Genomic DNA, 22375 nt, shown 5'->3' with positions numbered 1-22375 from the left:
CTCCAGGTTGCAGATGGACCCAGTCACTTCTTCCATTTTGTACCAGGCTGGAGGAGTGACCACTGGTGATGGCACCACTTTCTAAGCAGGACCCTGAGCATCCTCCACCAGCATCCAGCTTCAGCCACCCTCTCCTGCCCTGCACTCCTGGGCTCTGTTTGTCCAAAGCAAATTCAGGCAGATTTCCCTGTTGACCGTGGAGATTTTGCTTGCTCAGGTGGATCACCATTTTTATTTTATTTATTTTTCTGCTAAAAGTCTGTTCTATGTGGATAAAAACCCAGGTCAGTCACACCACAGGTAACTCCCAACCAGGGCACAAGGATTCATGGATGTTGGTGCTGCCTCTTCATTTCTTGGGAGGGATGGGTAGAGCAGGTTGGATGCTCTCCCGCAGTGACAAGGTTTGCAATTTCTTTTTAAAAGCCTGTAATCATCTCACTTCTGTGAGCTATTCAGGCATTTACATTGTTTTTCAGCATCTTGAGTGCTGGCTGGAAGCAGCTCCAGGGTTTGGGGGAGTGCAGCAGGATTGCTGTGGGGGGCTGTGCTGACAGGCACCCCCATACTGAGCAGAGGAGGGCTGTGCTCCTGCCCACAGGTGAGCAGGTTCCTCAGCATTGTCTTTTATCAGGAAAGAAAAAAGGGGGGAAAAAACCCCAACAAATCAATTCTGTTCACATGAAATATGAGCTGAAGTTCAACTAATAAACACTGCAGGATAAAGAAATGCCACGAAAACAAAAGTCCTGTTGTGACACAGCCATGGCTGAGGTTCATTCATTTTTTAGAGATTGTTTTTCCTTTTCTCCTCCTGGCTAAAAATGAGATTTTCAGAAAAGAGAAAGCATCACCAGCATACAAACACATATCAAAAAAAGGAGCTGACTTTCCCTATGGGTGCAGCCATCTGACACAGGACACAGTGTGGACACAGAGACCTGGGTGGGAGCTCCCTGCCTCCATCCCCACATTGGCAGCATCTGGGAGCCCAAGGGGAAAACCTAACAGGCTCTTGCGTGGTATATTCCCCATTTCCCCCTTGCCATGCCTCTGGCAGTGTTTTCTCCCCCTAACCCATGCTGTGAGGCTGGCACAGCAGTGGGAGCTTGGAAAGCCAGCTCTTGTTTCACTTATGACCACTTAGCAGGAGAGGGGGGATCCCATAACCATTCACCTCACTTACAGGGATCCCTGCCTTCCTTTAGCCACCCCTGCAGAAGCTCCAAGGTGGAATGCAGCCCTTCACAAGACTCAGCCCCTGCCCTGAGGAGCTGCAGCCAGAGACCAGAAGGCAGGAGAACGCTGATTCCCTCAGTCTGTGCCATCCCGTCTCCATGCTGTCATGCCATCTGTGGGCTTTATCCCAGGAACTCCTGTCACATCCATTAGCATTTTTCAGTGCTCTCCTGCCCTTTCCCAGCATCTGCTGACCAAGTCCCTCTGGTCAACCCTGCTCCTCATCCTTCATCAAGGCTTTTAATTTTGATGATGCTGTTACCCACTTTTGCTGCACTCTGCCCTGCAGCAGCTCAGCACACGAGCTGCAAACCAGGCAACCCAGCTCGCTAGCAAAGAGAGCTTCCAGACAGGGATTGAGCTGCTATTAATTTATCCTGTATTTGTTTTGAAAAGATGCCTGGGGAAGGTACACCATTTCCCTTTCCAGTTAGAGGCTTAACAGCCACAGGCTTTCTCCTTTCTCAGAAATGTAAATCCATGTTTATTTTGCATGTACTCCATCAATCCCCAAGGCATTGCATCCAACAGGCCAAAATCAGAGCTCTGACTCCACCAAAACACTTCAGGAGAAAGAGGAGAGGAGACATGCTCTACCGTTACTAGAAGAAACATCTATTTATTTGGGACCAAGGCAGCTGCATGGAGTATAAATTATTTTAATTGGTAAGCCCAACAGGACTCACTCCCTCTTAAAGCAGAGAGGGAAGACCTGGAACATCCAGAGTGATCACTGAGGAGCAGCCAGACTTCAATTCCTACGAGGCTCTTCAGAGGGTTTGATCATTCAGGATGCTCTCACATATACAAAATACTAATCTACCTAAAATACCTGCAGCACCAGCCATAATCTGTTCCCAGTTAGAACTTGTGCAACTCTGCTGAAGCCAATTTATGAAGCAAACATTTAATTTAGCGAGCAGGCTCACAATCCTAAATTTAAACATATGTCAAGCCAGCTAGTGGCTTTGTTTTAATTAACTCTCAAACTTTGTGGCTGTCATTTCTTTATATAAATGAGGATGTTCTGCCAAGGGCAGCCTGTGAGCCTGTGTGCATCCCTACGAAACCTCCTGCTATTTCACAGCCACTTTTCAGGGAGCTCTTGGCGAGGTAAGGGGATGTGGATGTTATTATAAGGGTCCATATGGCAGTACACTGGCACTGCAGCATTAAATCAGAGGTATTGTAGCTCTCCAGCCTGGATTCTCACAGTACCAGGTAATGTATACGTAGCTTTATTGTTGTACAATTTTAGTGGCTATGCATTATTCAGGAGCAGCCCGAGTCTCTGCACTGCCGGAGGTGATTCAGCGATGATAAAGGGAATACGCTTTGCTCTAAAGGCAGGAGGGAAGGGATTTCACGGGTCGCTATCTTCTCCACCCACGGAGAAACAATGGAAGCGCTAACACTTCTGGTAAAGAAATCAGCTGGCGACAAATTCTCATCGATAATTAAAATGAAAGTGCAAGCTGCCTTAACATGTAGTTAGACTTAGGAACTCTAACCTGCTCTCTAAATTAAATGCTTTCCTTGATAATTTACCTCTCGCAGCAGGCACTGAAATCTGCTAGAAGATGCCATCTAGTGGGTTATGGAAGTTTATTTAAGTTTAAATCCACTTGCTGATGTAGGGCGAGGGTGGCAAGAGCTGCAGATGCTGGGGTGCATAATAGTTTCCGTAGATTTTTTTTTTTTTTTGTTGTAGCTCCAGGAAATCCGGCATTTCCCTGCGGGGGTTTACATTGGAAGAGAACTAATATTTATTTTACCAGCGCCCAGCAGGGCACCGGATTGTCAGAGCCCTGCTGTTGACACAGCCGAGGCTCAGGGCTGTTGTGCTGGCAGAGCATCCTCCCGAGCGCCGGGGCTGCGCGCTCCTCACGGAGGAAACGGATCCGCTCCCCATCCTTGCCAAAGCTGTGCCGCCATTCCTTTTCTTCCCTAAAAGCACCCTTCAAACACTGTCCTGTGCCTCTGAATTATGTAGTTTTCATTATAGTTTAAGCCGCTTAATTGCTATCCGGCTAAATAGCGTTGGTTTTTAACGCGAACCAGGGATGGGGATGGATTTGGAGCGGTGCTTCCCGGTGATGGCATCTCCATCCCTGGACTGGCTCGTTGTCCCCCGGTTACTGTGAGCCCCTGGGGCGAACTCCAGCCCTTTGGGGGCCACCTGGACCCGTTGGGGAGCATTTGCAGCCCTTACCCTTCGGACTGCTCCGCTTCTCGCAGTCCCCGCTCCCATTTCAGAGGTCCCTCCCTCATTAAGGAATCTCCATCCCTGGAGTGGCTTGTTGTCTCCCGGTTATTCCGAGCCCCTGGGGCGAACTCCAGCCCTTTGGAGGCCACCTGGATCTTTTAGGGAGCATTTGCAGCCCTTACCCTTCGGACTGCTCCGCTTCCCCCAGTCCCCGCTCCCACCTCAGGGGTCCCTCCCTCATTAAGGCGTTTTAAGCCAATTAACCACCGTGACTCTCCCCCACCGTCGGCCGGTTCGAATCCCGCTCCGCCCAGACACCCCGCCGTGCCGCGGCATCCTCGGAGCGTCGTTCTTAGAGAGTCATTAGCGGGGAGCCATTAGCGGGGAGTCATTAGCGGAGGGTCATTAGCGCAGGGTAATGAGCGGGGAGCGGGGCGTGGCCTCTCCGGGCGGTGGGCGGGGTCTCCGCGGGCCCGCCCCCCGCGCGAGCGGAGCGGAAGTGCCGGAGTTGCCGCCCGGCGCCGCCGCCGAGCGCGGGCGAAAGTTGCGCTCCGGGAGCGCGGCGGGGGCGGCCGGACCGCGCTCCCTGCTCACCCCCCGGCTCCTCAGCCGCATCCCGCCGCTCGGCCCGCTCCCGGCAGCCGCTCCGATGCGGCGGAAGCAGAAGCGGCTGCTGCAGGCAGTGGGGCTGGCGCTGGCCGCCCTCGTCTTCTTGCCCAACGTGGGGCTCTGGTCCCTGTACCGCGAGCGGCAGCTGGAGGGCGGCGGCGCGGCCGGCGGGGACGGGGCGGCCGCCGCGGGGGCAGCGGCCGGCGAGGCGCCGGTGAGTGGCGGGGCTGGGGAGCTGAGCGGCCCCGGGTGTGCCAGGAGGGCGGTGGGAGCCGCTGGGCGAGGGTCGGGGGGCTCCCGAGGGAGCCGCTGGGCGAGGGTCGGGGGGCTCCCGTGGGAGCCGCTGGGCGAGGATCTGGGGCTCCTGTGGGAGCCGCTGGGCGAGGGTCAGGGGGGGTCCTGTGGGAGCCGCTGGGTGAGGATCAGGGGGGTTCCTGTGGGAGCCGCTGGGCGAGGATCAGGGGGGGTCCTGTGGGAGCCGCTGGGCGAGGATCTGGGGCTCCTGAGGGAGCCGCTGGGTGAGGATCAGGGGGGGTTCCGTGGGAGCCGTTGGGTGAGGGTCGGGGGGACTCTCTCGGGAGCCGCTGGGCGAGGGTCGGGGGCTCCCGAGGGAGCCGCTGTCGCACGGGGTGTGTGCGGGGCTGGGCGCGACCCCTCCCATCACAGAGGGCAGCGAGAAGCCGCAGCCGCCCCCATAAGAGGAGGGGGCAAGGGAGGAAGGCCGGGGTGGGCTGCTGTGGTCCCCGGGAAGGAGCTGGGAAGGAGCTGGTTTATGTATCCTGTGCCTGTGTTGGAGGGGGAGCGCGAGTACTTTCTTGGCAATTCACGGGTGCGGGGACGGGAGGGTCTCCTTGCCTTTTTTTGGCTGAGCGCGGTAAGAGAATAAAGCAAGGTCTTTGCTTCTTGCGCCAAGGAGTGAGGCAGGGGAGCTCGTCCCACCCGTGCACAGAAAAGAACGGCAATTCCGTTTCTCAAGGGTGCGCCTCCGTGCCATTTCTCTTCACCTGCCTTGGAAGGTGTGGGAAGCAAACATCACCTGTTACTCCGCGTCCCCGCAGAGCTCAGGGCGAGGGCTCGCCGAGAGTACCAGGTGGAGCTTGCGGATTATGTCAGTGCAGTGATGCTCCTTTGGGAAGAGAGAAGCGGATAACTCTTCCTGAGAGGCAGAGGATGCCCGCCGGATATGTGGCCTGAGGATGTTGCAACACATGGCTGCGTTCCTTTCTTGTCCCGCTGGTGTAGTAGTAAATTTAACAGCCAACCTGTCTGTGCAGCGTGTGAGTCAGGAAGGCTGGATCACCCAAATTAGACGTTTGGAAGCACAGTTTAGCTGCACTTACTTTTGGCTGTGTAATAGCTTTGTCCCCTTCTGGGTTTAGCTTTGTGCCATTAAGAATGATTGGGACTTGAAAGCTTGAAATGTCATTGTGTAACTATCAGTTCAGCTGCCACTCTAAAAGGCTCTGCTTGTTCAAAACCACTTAAAACTCTTAGTCGTCTAAATCTTTCCCTCCTTGGAGACTTCCTGCTGTAACTGCACCGTAAAGGTGGAGAAACCTGCTATGACAATTTCTGCTCTGAGGGAGAGAAGGCTCTCAGAGAGCTGTATTCAAACTGGGACTGAGCTCTTCTTTCCCCCAAGAAATGCTTTTTCAAATTCAAGCTTTTTAGTGTAAGTCTGGATAAAACCATGCTCGTGTCCCATGCTGTTGGGGAACGGGATCAGCTGTTGCCTGTCGTAAAACATAAATTTGCAGCAGATCTTCAAATCTGCGCAGAAGTCCTTTTGACTTGATCACACAGTGATCATTACATGCCTGGAGTTCCTGATGTTACTGCCTTATGCTTGTATTTCTGTGGGATGCAGAGAATGTATTTTGCATGACTGGTAAAAACCAAGCCCTGCTCCACAGCTTCGTGTGTTAGGGCGACATGAAGACCTTTGTAAAATCATGTGTCCTCCAGAGGTAACGAGGAGAAAGTTGGTAATTATTCCTAGGAGGCTTCAAAGTGGCAAGTTGGCTTTTATGCTTTTGTTCTTCCAAAATTGTCCTTGTACTGTAGGTTTTGGGTGGGTGTAAGCCAGGCAGCATCTCTGCTGATTTCTGTGTCCTTGCAGTGTTCTCGGCGTTCAGCTCTCCTGAGCTGCCCATGTTGTACACAATGCCTGCTCCATTTTTCTTTATGTCTCTGTAAAGTATGGCAGCTGTCAGTGATTTGAGATCTGCTTTTGTTTTGATGGTGTGTGGAGCTGGGCAGGAAACGCCTGTGCAGCTCGCAGGAAAATTCGCAGTAAAACCTCTCTGCACTCTTGTAAATCAGAGTTGCTGGGTTTTAGGCTGAAGGCTTCATCTTCCACTCTAATTAACGTGGAGTTATGGGCTGCAGGGGGTCTGTGAGTGAAGATATATTTGTGTTATGGGCTTATTTTTTGAATGATTTGGCTCTGCAATGATAGCTCCAGTTACATTGAGCAAGGGAAAACATAGCCTTAAGGACAACAGGCTGTCTTGGTAAAAATAATTTCAGATGAAGCAGAATAAAAACAACTCAAATGTGATTTTGTTTTTCTGTTTAGTTGTGTGGGTTTGTTTTAGTGTTGTCATAGAGGTATCTGCTAGCTGACTGCAGAGAGTTTTTTGGGCATCCTCACAATCAATGGTTTCAGCCTCCCTTCCTTGGTCCCGACAAGCATTCATGGGTTTTGTACTTAATAATCAACTTCCAGCTTGTAAATGAATATGCTGTTTGTCTGCTTGTTCTTGAAGCCTTTCAAAAGAGCTGACTTCTTAATACAAAAACTCCAGATGATAGGAAGGAATATAATGAAAAAATATATTCAGAGCAGTCAGAAAAGATTTTCTTCTGTTTCTGGCTTTAATTTGCCTTTTTGTGCAGGCTAATCTTTGAATTGAGGACATTTCCTATGTACTTCAGAATTGAGCTTTTCAATGAAATCTCTGTCCAGGCTCATTCTTTCTCTTTAAATGGTGTCTGCTGTTTCAGTCAGTAGTTTTATCCCTCAGAGTAAAAGCAGAAGAGGAGAAAAGGTTTTAAGAAACAGCTGGATTAAAGCTATAAAACAATTCCTAGAACCTTGTCGTATTGCTAAAATTTTGAAGTTAGAAACCACCCAGGAGTTTTTGTTGTCTGTCTGTGCTGCATGTTACCTTCAGTAACATGGCAATATGCATCACTATAGGTGATTTGGCTTTATTTAATCTTTCTAGTGCCCGAAACAAATGTATCAGAAAATTAAGCAATCAGAAACGATGTAAATATATTCTAGGGAAGATTATTCTAAATGGTTTCTGCGGAAGTGCCTAGGCAGCTAATTGCTTCTGTATTTACATGTTCAGGGGAAACATTATGGTGGCTGAAAATAGTGTCTTGCTTTAATAAGGAGGGTGAGGTATCTGCTCTTTCCTCTGCCTTTGGGTTTGTTCTTTTGCAGCTCTGTGGGTGTTTCTCCCTCCACAGAGGGGAGATGGAGAGAAGTCATCAAGGTCTTGGCCTCAAGGTCGTGCTGCAGATCTCCTTAGAAAAGCAGAAGCTCTGAGTTAGTCCTCGCTTAACTGCTGTGTGCTCAGAAGTGGCCTCTGTCACTGTGCAGTGCTCAGCAGAGGAGATGATCTGGGAAGTCCTTTTTTCCTGGGCTGTGTAACAGGTCTGGCTTTAAATGGGGCTGGTGGCATCGTGGTACTGAAGTGTTTCTGCTGACAGCTTAGAAGCTGCTTTGACTTCGTGACTGTGCTGTTTGCTCATCACTACGTGTGTCTCAGTGTGCTCACGGAATGCAGATTGACTTTTCTGTAGATTCATCTTTTTCTTTTTTTAACAACTATTCAATAAGTAAAAACATACGATCTGTGGGTGTGGGGGTAGGAAGAAGCAGAAGGAATGCAGCTATTCCTTTTGTTTCTTGGATCTCTGCTGTCTGCCTCAGAGGCTGCTGAGCATCCTCAGCCCAAATGTTTAATTGATGTGGATGTAGCTTTGCAGTGTGTAAACCCTGGATGAGTTAGGCTGTGGGATGGTGGCTTATGTTTGGGCTAATGCAAGTGTTTATGTGGCTTTCAGTGCTCTGCAGAGCTGCTGCTTGCTCTTCTGTGGTCAGGCTGGAGATCTGCACTGTGTGGAACCTGCTGTTCTGAGAATGTGGATTTGGAGCTCAGAGAGATACTAAGCTGGAAGGTTTTTCTTCGAATTGCTGGCTGAAAGCACTGTAGCAAATTAGCTGCCTTTCGTGGCAGTGCGTTTTTATCTGATATGATGAATGCTTTATGGAGTCGCCCTGTAGCTTGTTGTAGCAGTAATTTGTGCTCTATAAATTAACTTGGGAGCATGATGGAAGTGTATAAATCACATCGGTGATTGTGTGGTGCCCTCTGCTGCCGGCCGGCTGGAGTGATGTGGGGTACACCCTCCCGCTGCTTCCTTGGCAGTGAGAAACCAACTGCAAACTTGGGATTGAAAAATGCCTTGAGAGGGTGCTGCTCTTGGAAAGTTTGGGGTGATAAACTCTGGTTTTAGTGCTATTGAGCCTAAAGTTTCCAGCCAGCATGCTGAAAATGCAGCCCTGGTGGTGACTGGGTGGGGAGTGGTGCTGCTCGTGTCCTCCTCAGCTGAGGAAGAGGATGGGATTTGCTGTTCTGACCTGGGAGCAGCTGTGGGCTTGTCAAGGTTTGTCAGCATTGTAGCGTGGTTGGCAAAAACTAATAAAGAAGAGGGAGCCTGTTAAACAACTGGCTGGGGAGGGAGGAGAAGGGTTTGGGAAAAATGAGAGGAACACTTGTTCTGCTCTCTGCCAGCTAGAAGGGAATTGGACAACCAGCTTGCTGTACTTCACAGGTTCCTCCGGCAGACTGGTGTGTCCTAGACCTTGCTGCTGCTCCTGTCTGGGGCACTGCTGTGTTGGCAGCTATGTTTGCCAGGCACTCATCAGCTGATGTAAAGGGAAACTTTGAAAAGCTTGTTTTTGTAAGTAGAGTGGCATCTAAGGACTGGAGTGCAAGTGCTACAGCTGAACAAATGTGTTTTAACTTGAGTGAGTGATGGAATTTGGGCCCTACTCTGAAGTTTATTACTTCAGTGAGTGCACTTGTGAAATGAGCAGGGTTTTCTGAGCTAGGTAGGTGTGGCCTGCACTTGGGATTGGCAAAGGGAGCTGAAGTGAAGTGTCTAAACCATCTCACAGCTGTAAAGTTCAAAGTAAAATCTGAAAATATGCTTATAAAGGAACTGGACCTTTCAGTGGCCTTCACTCCAGGTCTTATTGTGGATCTTTGTTGTAATAGCAACACAGAGCTGAATGAACAGATGGGGTGTATTGCAGGTCTCCTATGCTGTGTGAAAATAAAAGGTTTATTATACTTTGTTCTTCATCATCGAGCAGGTCCTTCTGTTATTGGAAGAGTGGTTCTGTTTCACTGTTCAAACATGCTCCATATGCACTTAATTGCTGCAATGGTGACCTTTCTTCATGGTAGGAAGAGTTCTACTGCAAAACTTTTTGACTCCTGGCATCTGGACTGTGCTTTAGGTCACTGGTGAAAACCATAATCATGTGGTGATCTCCAGAGCTGTGTGCTTTTGCTGAAAGAATATGAATCCAGTTGCAAGAGACAGCTGATTTAAGAGCAACCACAGATAACTACCAGTTATTTGAATTCAGAGGACTGAAAAACTACCAGGAAGTTATTTATTACCAGTGAGGAGGGTTGGTGAAATTAGGCAGAAAAATGTTATCAACCAGACTTTGTTAAATAGTGCCACCTTCCACTCCCTCTTTGAATACAGGTAAAAGATAAAGAGCTGCAGTTTCCCTTCCTGTCACTGTGTATTTGCTTCCTTGTGGAGCCAGCTGTAGCCTTGCTTACACTGTGTAGGAACAGACCCTCTCTAACTTTCAGGAAGTTGTATCCAGGCGTTAAAACAAATCTGCATGCTGCTGCTGTTTGTTTGCAGCCTTTTCCAGTGGCAGGTGAAGGCAGGCAGCCTTCAGCTTCCTTCTGGGAACTACAGAGCTGGTGGGGTGCACTCGGAGTTGGCAGGAAGGATTCTGCTGTGTGCTGGAAATATCAGTAGAAGAAAAATTATGCTGCAGGAATTTGTTTTGATTGCCCATGAAAGCAGCCATTTCAACCTGCGAGCTTGTTACTGGGTAGGTTTTAGTGGAGCTGTCAGTGGTGGGTTTTTAGGGAGTGCACCTCAGCCGGAGTGCAGTGTGCCGAGTTCCCCGGTGCTTCAGCAGGGTGTAAGTGCTCTAAATGGTGTAAATGCTCGTGGAAACAAAGCTGCTGTGATATTTGCCATCAGAGGACACTCTCTTTCTCTAGTGTCCATCCTGCTTCATGCTTCCATCCTTGTTAAACTCTGTGGAGTAACCGGAGTTAACCGTTCAGCTTCTGTTCAGTTCAGTATAATTCTGTGTACACTCAGGGAGAGAGGTGGCTGCAGTGACTTTGTGAATATGAAATTTTTTACTAGTTACAAGTCCCCTCAGGTCAAGTGACCTGAGTGTGTGTTTAGATTTTTTTTTCCCCTGGATCACTGTGTGTAGAAAACTGGAAAGGCTGAATGGATTAAAAACTGTCTGCTGTGGTGGCAAGCAGACATTAATAATTATTTTAACAGTCATTCATTTAAATGTTATTGAAATGTTGCTTCAATCAGACTGAGCTAGATTGGGAATAGTTACTTTCTGTTAATTTAATTTGCTCTCTGTTCCTATTCTGAAATCAAATCAGGAATAGCCTTTCTGCCTGACATTTGCACTTTGTCTTAACCTGATCTCGTGTCCCTGGACAGAAGGATTTTGGTCAGTCCTAGTGCAGTCTGACCACTTGCATATTCCTTCTAGATGCAGCTTGGCCTGGGATTCCTCTGCTTCTAGAGAGTTGTATAAATGACATTCTATCTTGCCTTCAGGCCCCAGATTGTTTGCAGAACCAAAGCTGTCGGTGAGGATTTTTAGCAGTTCAGGGATAGTGTGAATGTGTTTATCATGTTTCACAGACTCCTGAACAAATTCTGGTGCCTGAGTCACTTTCAAGAGTGTAACAGTGTGACGCTTAATTTCCAAACCAGGGATAATAGCCCCCACTTTCTAATTTTAAAAATTCATGTTCTGCTTTCAGACTGCCTTTTGTCTTGGTGATGGTGAAAAAGCTTCCTTATTCTCTGTTATCTCTTGAAGAGTGTGCTTGTGGTTTTCCCTTCAGGTCATGACTTCTTACAGCTCAGGGAGCCAGTAAGTGCTGCTGGTCCTGCTTTATTCCACATGAAGCCTGGCCTCTCAGTGGCAATGGTATCTTTTTTATCAGTGTAACCAACACCAGTGGTGGTATTTCCTGCATTTGTGTTATCCTGCATGGGTGATGGATAGACAACAAGGAATGGAGTGTTTATCTACACAGCTTTGTTAAGAATATAAGTAGTAGTGGATATCAAATTATGGCTAACTTGTCAGACTCTGCCTCTTTTGTTAGATTTACAGGGTCTGGCAAACGATTGGAGAAAGCTACAGATCAGTAAATCAATACGAGCACAAAGAGTTGCCAGGCAGTCCTCCTTTTCAAATGCCTGGGTAGAAGAGTAACTTCTACTGTGTCTGAGATCTGCTGGCAGCTCTGCACCCCCTAAAATACAAGAAATGAGTTGTTTGACATGTCTCTTTATTGTTCCTTGTATAAACTTGATAAAGCTTTAACTTGCAGCTTCAAAGAAGGAAGGTCTACCATTTTTCGGTCCTTAAGTTTGCTTTTCTTTCTAAATAATTACCTCTCTTCCCTTTTGCAGTTCCTCCATTTTCTCTAATCTTAGCTCTAGGTTATAAGAGAGCTCCCTAGAGCATATATCTATAATTAAGGCTTTTAAACCACAATTACAGTGGAGCATCAGTGGTGCTCTGGTGCGACCAATATCCAAGGGAGAAACTTGCTTCAGCAGAAAAGTTGTTGATTGTATTACAAACAAAATCTCTCCTGTCCCACTCAGAGTTTCCTCTGATACTGCTTCATGCCTTCCCACTTTGCTAAGTTATCTTCCTAAAGCTGATGGCCATTAATGGCATGTCTTGTGTAGCTCCCAAGAATAAAAAGGTTTTATTTAGTCCCCCTGTCATTTTCTGGAAACACAGGCTGCCAGCTCTGCTGCAAATCCTGTCCCTCACGAGTACATTCAGGGAACTCGAGGGTTTAAAATGGAAACCCTGTTTTAAGCAAACTCATGTAACTCATGTGGATATATTGATTCTTTCTTTGGCCAGAAATAGAAAGCAAAGGAAGGGAAGGAGGATGGAGTCTACGAAGGCTTGACTGTGTTGTGCTGCCCAGCTTGGTGGAGAAGCTCACTCTTAATGTCACCAAATAAGATGACTGTGTCTTCCAGTCTCAACTTCTTATTAATTTCTCAGCTTTAATACTCTTTTCCTTTGTAATTAGCACAAGCAGCAGAAAGCAACTTCTAAGAACTGTCTTTGAAAACAGTGAATGCTGACATCCTTCCCTTTTAGGCTGCAAATTGCTTCTGCCCAGAGGTAACTCATTTCTGATCAAAGCATCTCCCCTCACCACTAATGTGTATTTCTCATGTGTGTGCCATGTGTAGCTGATCTAACAGTGACCTGACACCTTTCCCTCATGTAGCTTTCAAAAAGAGAACTTGTCCTGTTCTTTGTGGTTGCAGATCACAAGGCAACTGCTGAAGTGAATCTTCCAAAAGGCTCATTGGAATATTTTTTTTTAAATACACGGAAAATGCAGCTCTTTACTAAAATAATGACCAGCAAAGAGGTTAATTTCAAACAAAAAGGACTCGTGTTTTAAACTTGGATGCATGTAAACGAAACCTGTCTTCCTGCTGCAGTACTATTTGGTCATAAAAATAAAAGATTCACAGAATAATAGTAAATCAGTCTGTCTCCTGAAAGAATTTTAATTTTCTGGATGCATGGAATTTCTTGTTTGAATACTCTCCCTTTCAAAAAATCTGGTTAGATTGGCATTTTGTCTTTGTTAGTCGAGGTCTTGTGATGTTTTGGGTCTTCACCAGATCTTATCTGTAAACAGGGTCAGCTGTCCCTCCTCCACACAGAGCTGTCTTGCTTCAGCCCTCCTGAACAACTGGGGCTTTTTTACAAGCTTAAGTTGCTATGAAAAGTTCTGCTCTGCTTGATCCCTAAAGCCTGAAATCCTTTGCTTGCAGCTATGTGTGCAAGCTAAGGTGACTTTTCAAAGGAAAGTCATTTCATTCTCTGTCTGCTTATGATTATTCAGAAGACCTAATATTTAAAATCCCCTAATAGCCAGTCTTGTTTTTTTCTCAGTGGAAGATCACTTAGGCTTGTTTTTCTGCAAGTTGCCTTTATTTGTGTTCAGATTCATTTGTGAGGTTGCATTTACCTAGTTGATCACACTAGCAAAGAGACAATTTTTCTCCATGATGGCAAAGAACTAGATTTTTTTTTCTTTCTTGAGCTTCCCTAATGTTTCCCAGCCTTCAGACTGAGTCCAAAGAAGAAATGTTCACAGGGATTAGTAAGCATGAGGTGTTTCTTAATAAATAAAACAGGTGAAACAGAGTTTGAGTGTTCTTAACACTTAGACCAAAGTTTTCAAAGATGTCTTAGAATATGATGTTCCTTTGAAAAATAAGAGTTGTAGTGACTTTGATCTAGGGTATGGTATAAAAATAACCACAACCAGGACTGGCATCCCATAAGATTTCTTTTTGTTTGTTTTCTGAGTTTTTTTATAATGTTTTTAAAAGAGTAAGCAGCTCCTTCACTTCTGCTCAGACTGACTTTAATCTTCACTCTGCTTCCTTGGAAGTGGCTCTCTTTAGAGACTGTAATTTCAGCTCAAATAAATACAAGCAAAATATATTCCATCACTGAAGAAAATCAGAACCCCAAAAACTAGATAAATACAGACATAGTGATGTTATAAAAGGCTTTCATTGGGCAAGGAAGTAATTTTCTGTAACATTACAGAAGGTCACTTAAATTTAGCCTGTCAGTCCATGTTAGCCACTGTGTAACAGGCTTATTCAGGATCTCAAAAAGAAGTGAACCCTGTGATTATCTTCTGTTTTCTCATTTATCTCCCTGGTGGCCTGTTGCCAGTGTTTTATGTGTGATAGCCAAGTAAGAAGGAATAACTCCTTTTTTCCACTCCTGTGCATGTTGGTTTTGCTGATCCACCAAATACACTCTGGGCTGTCACTTCCCTTTGATTCTCAGGCTGTGGCTTACTGTGTCAGAAATATTTCAAACTCCTATGGATATCTTGCTGCTGCATGCTGCCTATTTTTTTTTTTTTAATGTGTGTGGCTGTTTTGGAAACTGATTCAAGGTACTAATTTAGCCTAGGAAAAAAAAAAAATCTCCCTTCAGAAGACCAGCGTCTGCTCACAGGTCTTATTTGTAGCAGTGAAGAAGTTATATTGGTACCGTTAAAGTGTTTGGAGTGAGATTTCTCAAGACTATTTTGCTTGCTAGGTACTGAGGGCATGGAAGTAAACTGCAAAAATATCTGCCAAGTATTGGAAGACTTGGGGTTTTTATACAGAAACTGACAGAATTTGTATCTGATTATGTGTATGGAGACCAGAGAACTATCCAGGTTATCATTCTTGCTGTTGCAGCTGATTTTTGGAAACGTGATTCTTGACCCATTGTGCCCCAGATGGTTTCTGATCTTCAGATGTGAACTGTGTGCTGTGCTAATGGAAGATGGGAAAAGTCTTATCTGCAACATGTGAAGGTCCTACTTGTCCTTGATTCACTGCTGCAGAGAATCTGTGTGAAATCTGTTAAATTAAAAACATAACAAATTTTCATTCATTGTACTGTCATATTTTCTGCAAATAGGAACTTGGGCCTGCTGATTACAGAAAAAGAGTCCTTGGCAAAGCAATTGCAGACTAACAAGAAAGTGTCTTGAACCTCAGTCTGTGCCAACATCCTTTTCTGTGCATCTTGGCCAAAGCTGTTATCAGCATAAATTTACACTGGTCATCCTGGGTGAAAGGCCTAAGCTGAGGAAACAACTGATGGTTTGTGGCTTTTCAGGTGCTGATATTTTTATAATAAGTGGCTGCTCCTGGTAGAAATGCATCTGAGAAGGTATGAATTGTCATGAATATGTGAGCAGAGAGCACTGGCATTGCTGATAAATTAACTGGGAATTGTCAGTTGTGTAGCGGAACTCAAATATTGGCTTAACCTGGAAATGTGAAATTAAATAGAAAAGAACAGATTTTCTCTCTGGATACTTGAAAACAATAACAAGTCATGTGAAAACTTGTTTTAGAAATTATTTCTAGAGGGTATGAGTTTTCAAGCCTAATGCAGTGAAGTCTATTTTTATAGTCCTTGAAAACAAAACCTGACAGACCATATTTGCCAGCACTTATATTGCTCTGGTGACAGTGCTTCTTTTTAGAGCATGCCAGAGGAAATACTCTGTGCTGGAGCATATGTCAGTGATTAGTGGGACCAGTGCTGCAGGATGAAGTGGAAGAAATATGGTTGTGTGAAGAAAAAGCTGAATGGACAGAACGTGAGAAATGTAGCGGTTTATGGGTCGGGTTTAGGGTAGGAATGGAAAATAGTTATTTTTAGGGATGTCTGTATGTAGCTGACATTCTGTCTTCCAAATCACTGAGGTTTAACTGAGAGGATGACTGCTGTCTTTCTCTCTGTGTTCCTCTTAATTTCTTTTTTGTGTAGGAAACTGTTTTCCCTTTGAATCGATCACTGTTTGCATTATGCAGGTGTTAGATAATGCAGGTATTTGTATGCTCAGGGTGAACTGAAAACCTCAGGAAGTGAGAGACTTTGGCACCCACCCCTTTCTGTGAATTTGTGGTTTTAAGGGTTGAGGCAGAGAATGATCCTCAGAAACCAGCTGAGTCTCTAGACCTAACATCCTGGCCCCAGAATTCCTGCCAGTCAAGCCCACGAGGTGTGGGCTCATGTTTGGATTTGTCAGCTCCTTCTCCCCCTGAGCCATCCTTGGCACTGACCACCTTGTGGAGGATGCTGGGGTCAGAGCTCAGCTCTCAGCCCCAAGTTCTGCACCAGCCATGTGGGACTCTGGGTGCTTGTGTTCCAGCTCCTGGGCTGCAGGGAAGAGGAGGAGGATGGAGCCCTGCTGCCCTTCTCCAGGATCACTGACAGCTTTCACTCAACAGCTGCAGTGCAGTAGCTACAGCCTCCCTGCTTTGACCATCCAAAATAACAAATATCTGTGTTCTGTGCAGGCACCAAAGCATGCAAACGAGTACAAGTGATTTGTGTGCAATCTGGAGGCACCACTGTACATAAATGTACACCTGGAGAAACCAGGTGAAAAGTCTGTCATAACCAGATGTTTTAATGGGATGTGAAAGTGCCCACAGACCTCACTCAAGGACACAGACCCCACTGTGGGAAACACAAAGCTGGAAGTTGAGCTGCAAGATGCACAGCCTTGTGATTTTCAAGTTTCTTGTATATTTAGCCCTTGACATCATAGGTTAGTCATCAGTCAAGTGCTGTAAAAATGTTCTGCTGCCTCACCCTGTTTTTCATATCTTGTCACTTACATTGGAGTGCTCCAAAATTTTTGCTGTTCAACATAAATGGGAACAAAATGAAAATGCTCTGTTCCCTTTATCACAGTTGATGCCTGTACTTGAACTTTGACAGTATTTGTTTATGAAAACTGCTTGTTTTCCCCTCTGAAATGTTTTTGTCAGAGCAGCTCAATACAACTTGTATTAGGGGAAGTCAGAAGAGGTTAGAGAATCGCTGAAAACTGGGAAAAGAATAGATTAGATTGCTACATAGAATTACCTAACTGGTATCAAAATTAGACTGCTGCTGTAAAGTAGACGTTTGGCTATTAATATTTAAAGAAATAATGCAAGAAGCCAAGCAATATTCAATTAAATGCAAGTTATTAAATAACTGTCTTCAGCTCACTACACTTGTGATTTACCTGATTTAGACTTTTTTTGGCAAAGCTTTCCCTCATATTTAAGTGTTTTTAAAGCTATTTTAGCTCTCTTTTTTTGTTAAAAAACCTGTAAAGTTCTTGCTTTTGAATAACTCTTGAGATAACTGGAAAAACAGAATTAAATTATTTGGGCCCTTCAGGGAAAAGTGAAGGCTTCATGAGATTTGATTTGTATTTCTGTAGCACACAGGAGGCCTAGTCAGAAGTCTGCAAGGAGAAAATAAAGCACCCAAAGGCAGACTGTTTGCCATAAAATAACTCAAACTGAAAGTATATATTTATTTTCCTTTCCTAAATTTTCTCTGTAGAAAATATCTTAAAAATTGGAGTGTATGCTGGTACTTGTACCAAAAAAAAAAGAAAAAAAGGAGCTTCTCAGCAGTGCAATAATTAGATTTTGTACTGTGTCACCAGTACTGCATGGATTTCTGAAAGGGACATCTGGATTTTCACTGGTGGCTGAATCCAGTGTGTAAAGAGCTTGGTGTTTTCAGTCTGATATATGGTGTGTCTAAGTTCTGTAATTGTTCATACTTGAATCTGCTGGCTCAGGCATGAGATTCATGGATTCAGTTTCCTCTTCCTTGGTTTGTCAGAGCTGTGAAAGAAACTGACTTTGAAACCTTGGTTAATCTTTTTGCTTCCTTACAATTGTTAAAGGTCTAAACATTTAAGAGGAGCACCAGATTACCTCATTTGGGAGTCACAGCTTCTCAATGACACGGTGTCTTCAGCAAAATGTTTTTCTTGTGGAAGTTGGATCCATTTGGAATGGATTCACATTGTGTCTGCAGATACAGTCTGGGTTTTTTTCTCTTCTGCTGGAGGGTGGTGAAAGCTGTGGCTCTTGGTGAAGTGTTGTGGTGTTATTGTGGACTTGTTCATCATCTGCAGTGATCTCTGCTCAGGAGGTGGAAGAGAATACCAAAGGAAATTTCCTTCCATCCTGCTTAGGAACTTTGTCAGCTTAACGTGAATGAGTTTGGGCTTGTGCTCAGTGCTGCTGGATTATGCAGTTAGGATTCTCTTCTGCCTTCCTAAACAGGAGCAGCATGCAACACATCACCATTCAGTGTGTGTGCAGCCTGCTTTGGCTCTGTGCAGTCAGCAAGAAGGGTCAGGATTTAAATAATGAGATCAGATCATGCACCTGGATCTTGTTTGAAATCACAGGGTGAAAAGCTTCTAAAGCCTCTAAAACCTCTCAGCAGCTTCTCAGGAGAGGAGACTGGTTGGCAGACAAGACCCTGAAAACTGATGGGTTATAGTGTGCTCTTAAAATTAATGAAATGTAATCCAAGGTTTTAATTGCATGTCTGGTTTTATGCATTTAGTGTTGACTTTAGCAATTCTGCTTTGTACCTAATGAGGCTGAACTCTTTGTGTAACAGTGAACCTCCTCCAAAAGATCTTAAGATTAAGAAATACTTGAAAAAGCAGGGAGGGAGAGACAGCAGTTGCAAAGATATCACCTATTTTCTTGAAGCTCCTTGAGTTTTAGGTGTCCTTTGTGGTTCAAAGTAACCTTGGCTTCAGTTTGTTATGAAAATTCCCTCCTTGCTGGCCTGCAGAGTGGCTTGGGTGATCCATGGCAAGGGTGTCAGAGATTTCTGTCATCTGCAGCCAGAGCAGTGGAAGCATCAAACAGGCTCTTCAGCAAACATACTGCAGAACAGCTTTCCAGAGGGATTTAGAAACGTCCATTTCTTCATCTGCTCCTCAGGCAGCATCCTAATCCCAAACCCAGCAGACAGAGTGGGCTGTGATGGGCAAACACTTGGCACTAACTCCAGGAAAGCTGATGGGCTGTGTGCTAGAAGCTGGCATCCCCGTGGATCTGACACAGTGCTTGACATAATTCCTGATCTGTGTTAATGGAAATGCCTGAGTGGCCTTAGTTTTTTCACTGTGGAGTCAGCAGTGGGGATGTTTCAAGTCTGTGGGGTTGAATATTTCCTCCCAAGGCTCCCACCCAGCTCCAGGGTGGGAACTGTGTTCTGGCTCAGCAGTGTGCAGGTGATGGTAGCTGCACTAAAGCAGCACTCTGAGGTGATGGTTGTGTGTCCCCTCTCTTGCTTTCATGTGTCAGAATAGCTCTGCAGGTCTGCAGCTTGAAAGGAAATGTCTGTCGTGTAAACATTTTTGTGTATGTATAACAAACTGTAAACACTGAGGTGTTTTGATCTCTTACAGCATAAGGCACCATCCAGAAACAGTGGCATGGGTTGGACGGGCAGCTTTCAGAAAGAGAAAGGTGTCTCTGCTGTAGCTTGCTGCTCCATCTAATTCTATCAGCATTTCTATTGCTAGAAGGGGACTGGCTGTACTTTGGAGAGGTTATAGTTGAAAGAAGTTACAAAACAGCATCCAGCAGGGTATATATAATCTCCTCTAAATAAGTACTTGATAAGGCATTTCAAGACATAAGCCTTCTTTAAAGAATAAATGAAAGTTCATTGGTGTCCAGACAAAGACCCTTTGGCCATCTGGGCTTGACTTACTGTTGTCTGCTCTTGCTCATGGGTGAGGAAGTGCTGTCTGAGCTGTGGATATAAGGTGCTATGCAACACTTAAGCTCCCTTGACCTAATTCACTTGCTTTTTTGCTGGAGCGTGGATTAGCAGTGGCTTGCTGGTGCAAAAGTAAGCAGCAGTTAATTCTTGTAAGTCAAGTCCTGTATGGCTGTGATTTGGGTAATGCCATCTTTGTGGAAAAAGCGGGGCAAATTCCTCAAATGAAGTGATAAAAGAGTGGCAGGGGTGGTCCTGGAGGCAAATACCAACTCAGCAGATAAGCTGTGTGTTCAGGTTTGGATGATGCTGCCTTCTTCTGAGTGCTGCTTTCCCTTTCTAAGTCATGACTGATCTCAGCTCAGGCAGAACAGGCGTCCTTGGAGGCCTTAACACATTCCACAGGATTCCAGATTGTTCTGAAAATGCTTTCTAAATGCTCTGTTAATTAAAGATTTCTCTAAGTCAGAATTAAGTTATTAAAATGTTCCAGGCATTTTGTAGAAGTCTTTTGAAAGCTGGCTGTACATTCCTTTCCAAGTTGATCTACTGCCTGTTATGAGTTACAAAGTAATATTGTGCTGCTTGTGGGTTACAGATAAGTTCAAATAAACAAATGGTTAGGGCTTTTTGCAGTAGTTTGCCTTTTTGTGAACTGACGCTGCTATTGAGTCACTCTTTAGGATTTTGCAATTGTGTAATTGTGGTTCTTCAGCAGTAATGGAAGCAAATATTTCATGTGCCTAGGAGGGCACTTCTAAAATCCCTGGGTATGTCAGAGCAGGTAGTGCTGCATAAGACAGTGGACTAACAGCCATCTAAAATGTTTTTTCTTTGTTTTGCAGAACCTGTGTCTGCTTCTAAAAGACTGGGTGATCACAGATGATAGATTTTGTATGTTACAGAAAAATTGCACTGTGTGGCAAGTTAGCTCACTCAGCTGTGGTGCTGCAAGCCTTCATTGTGCTGCTGAGGTGGTCTGAAGGTGACAGGTGCCAAAGGCAGAGAAGCTGTCCTGGGTCTGTCCCTGCCCAGCTCTGTGAGAAGAGATGGTTCTCTGCCACCAAAATAGCAGTTAGAGCCTCAAAGCCAAACCCTGTCCTGACTCTGGATATATGTACTGACATGGATTGAGTGCTGTTGTTCTGGGTTTCAATCAGGCTTTTAGTGTTTTAAAGGCACACTGCAACTAGAAATATTCTGTGTATCAAACTGAAAAGGTTGTGTATTAGAGGGAAATGGATTTCTGTAGCAGAAAAGTGAAGTTCTTAGCTTAAAATACATGTTTGTAAGAGAGCTCTGATTCTGCTTCCTTTGCAAATCCAAGTTCTGCATAGATTATTTTGCAGGTATTTTGGAAGAGCTTTAGTGGAGTTGTCACCTTTTCCTGGCTAGTGTAGTTAACTTCTGCAGGAAGATGATAATCAGTGTCCCCTTGACTCAGCCAGTGTTAGGAAACCTTGACTGCTGGTTCCAAGATAAAGTCAGTGCACAGGTGCCTTCCTGAGCTTGCAGTTGGCTTTGGCATTTGCTGTTCAGCTCTGTGAAGTTGCAAAAGGTTAAAAAAATTGAATGGGAACCTTGTCAGTTTATGTTGCTTTTGCCGGGACCCATGAGCAGCTGTGAAAGAGCTGATAAAGTTGATGTTCCAATTCTGACTGGAATTTGGAAGAGAGTTTCAGGTTGGAACTTGGCCTGAAATCAAATGTGTGGTTATAGAGAGCACTGTTATCATGTACATCATCCCAAAATCTTTTACAGTAAGTGAAGTGTTAATTGTTTTCTGTTTGCTCTGCAGTCTTCTGGTGTACCAAGAGCTGTGTAATTATCTTTCCTTATAAAAGTTCAGCAGTGGGAATGGATGACTGTGTCCATGTTTGCTGTGCAATTACTGTGAAGTAATGGGAAAGCCTGCTGAGGGGTCAGTCAGCAAATCATTACTGGGAAACTGCATCTATGGAGCACGTGGGAGCAGAAGACAAATCTTTAAATGTCTTTTGTGTTCTGAAAGAAGGATGGGAGGCAGCTCTTACAAACTTTGCACTGAGATCAGAGTCTAGGCAGTGAGTGCATTAATCCATGGCGCTGAGAAAATGTTTCTTTTCCTAAGATAACAAAGTTTGACAGGGCTGTTTATCTCCCTTAAGTTTCACAGGAGGTATGAACTCCAAATACATTGTGCTCAGCCTCTTCTATCATTGTGCTAGATAATTCCTTTGTAAAACATCTTGCCCAGAGAGGTCAGGTTTTTAGCACAAGCCTTGCTCCTCTGTTCCTGCTCTGGTTTTCTGAGCCTTTTGCAGATGTGCCTGGTTTGTGAGAGGTGCTTTCTTCAGGGCAGCAGAGGTAAAATGAAGTTTAGAGCTGCTTGCATTTAAAAGACAAGGCAGCATCATGGCTATGTGAACAGTTGCTGCTCTCTGACCCACAAAACAACAATTATTGGGAAGATGGAGTTTTTGGGGAAGGTTCACATAATTTTTCGACCATTTCACTGCAGTCTGGAGCACAAGTTGTGTGTTTAGAGGATTTTCCATTTGCAGTACATCACTCTCCCAGTGCCCTTGGTCTGCATCTGGCTGGTGGAGTGTCCTTAGTGATGTTGCTCAGAGGACACAAAGTTGTGCTGAACGTTTGCTATGTAAATTGAACATTTTTGCCTATCTGTAGCACAAGTTGTTTAAGCTGGCTTTAGCCTTTACATTCAGGACTGCCTGTTTGGGGCCATGGGAGCAGCAGCTCAAGAACCTTGGCAGCAGGAAAATCCTGTCACCTTGTTTGAATGGCTTTCATTCAGAGGGAATGGA

At 45.2% G+C, this 22375-nt stretch overlaps 1 protein-coding gene across 1 annotated transcript in view; it reads left to right on the top strand.

Moving 5' to 3' along the window:
- The first annotated feature begins 3973 nt into the window (after window positions 1-3973).
- The window catches only part of GALNT10 (polypeptide N-acetylgalactosaminyltransferase 10), an 81349-nt gene continuing 62947 nt past the window's right edge, over window positions 3974-22375 (top strand). The window contains exon 1 of the mRNA XM_041397765.1: window positions 3974-4268. Within this exon, the coding sequence (XP_041253699.1) occupies window positions 4095-4268 (174 nt within the window). The 5' untranslated portion in view covers window positions 3974-4094. The remainder of the gene's footprint in view (window positions 4269-22375) is intronic.

Source organism: Onychostruthus taczanowskii, unplaced genomic scaffold (assembly GCF_017590055.1).
Source record: "Onychostruthus taczanowskii isolate IOZ18803 unplaced genomic scaffold, ASM1759005v1 scaffold14, whole genome shotgun sequence".
Taxonomy (NCBI): domain Eukaryota; kingdom Metazoa; phylum Chordata; class Aves; order Passeriformes; family Passeridae; genus Onychostruthus; species Onychostruthus taczanowskii.
This window is presented reverse-complemented; position numbering and strand designations above follow the sequence as displayed.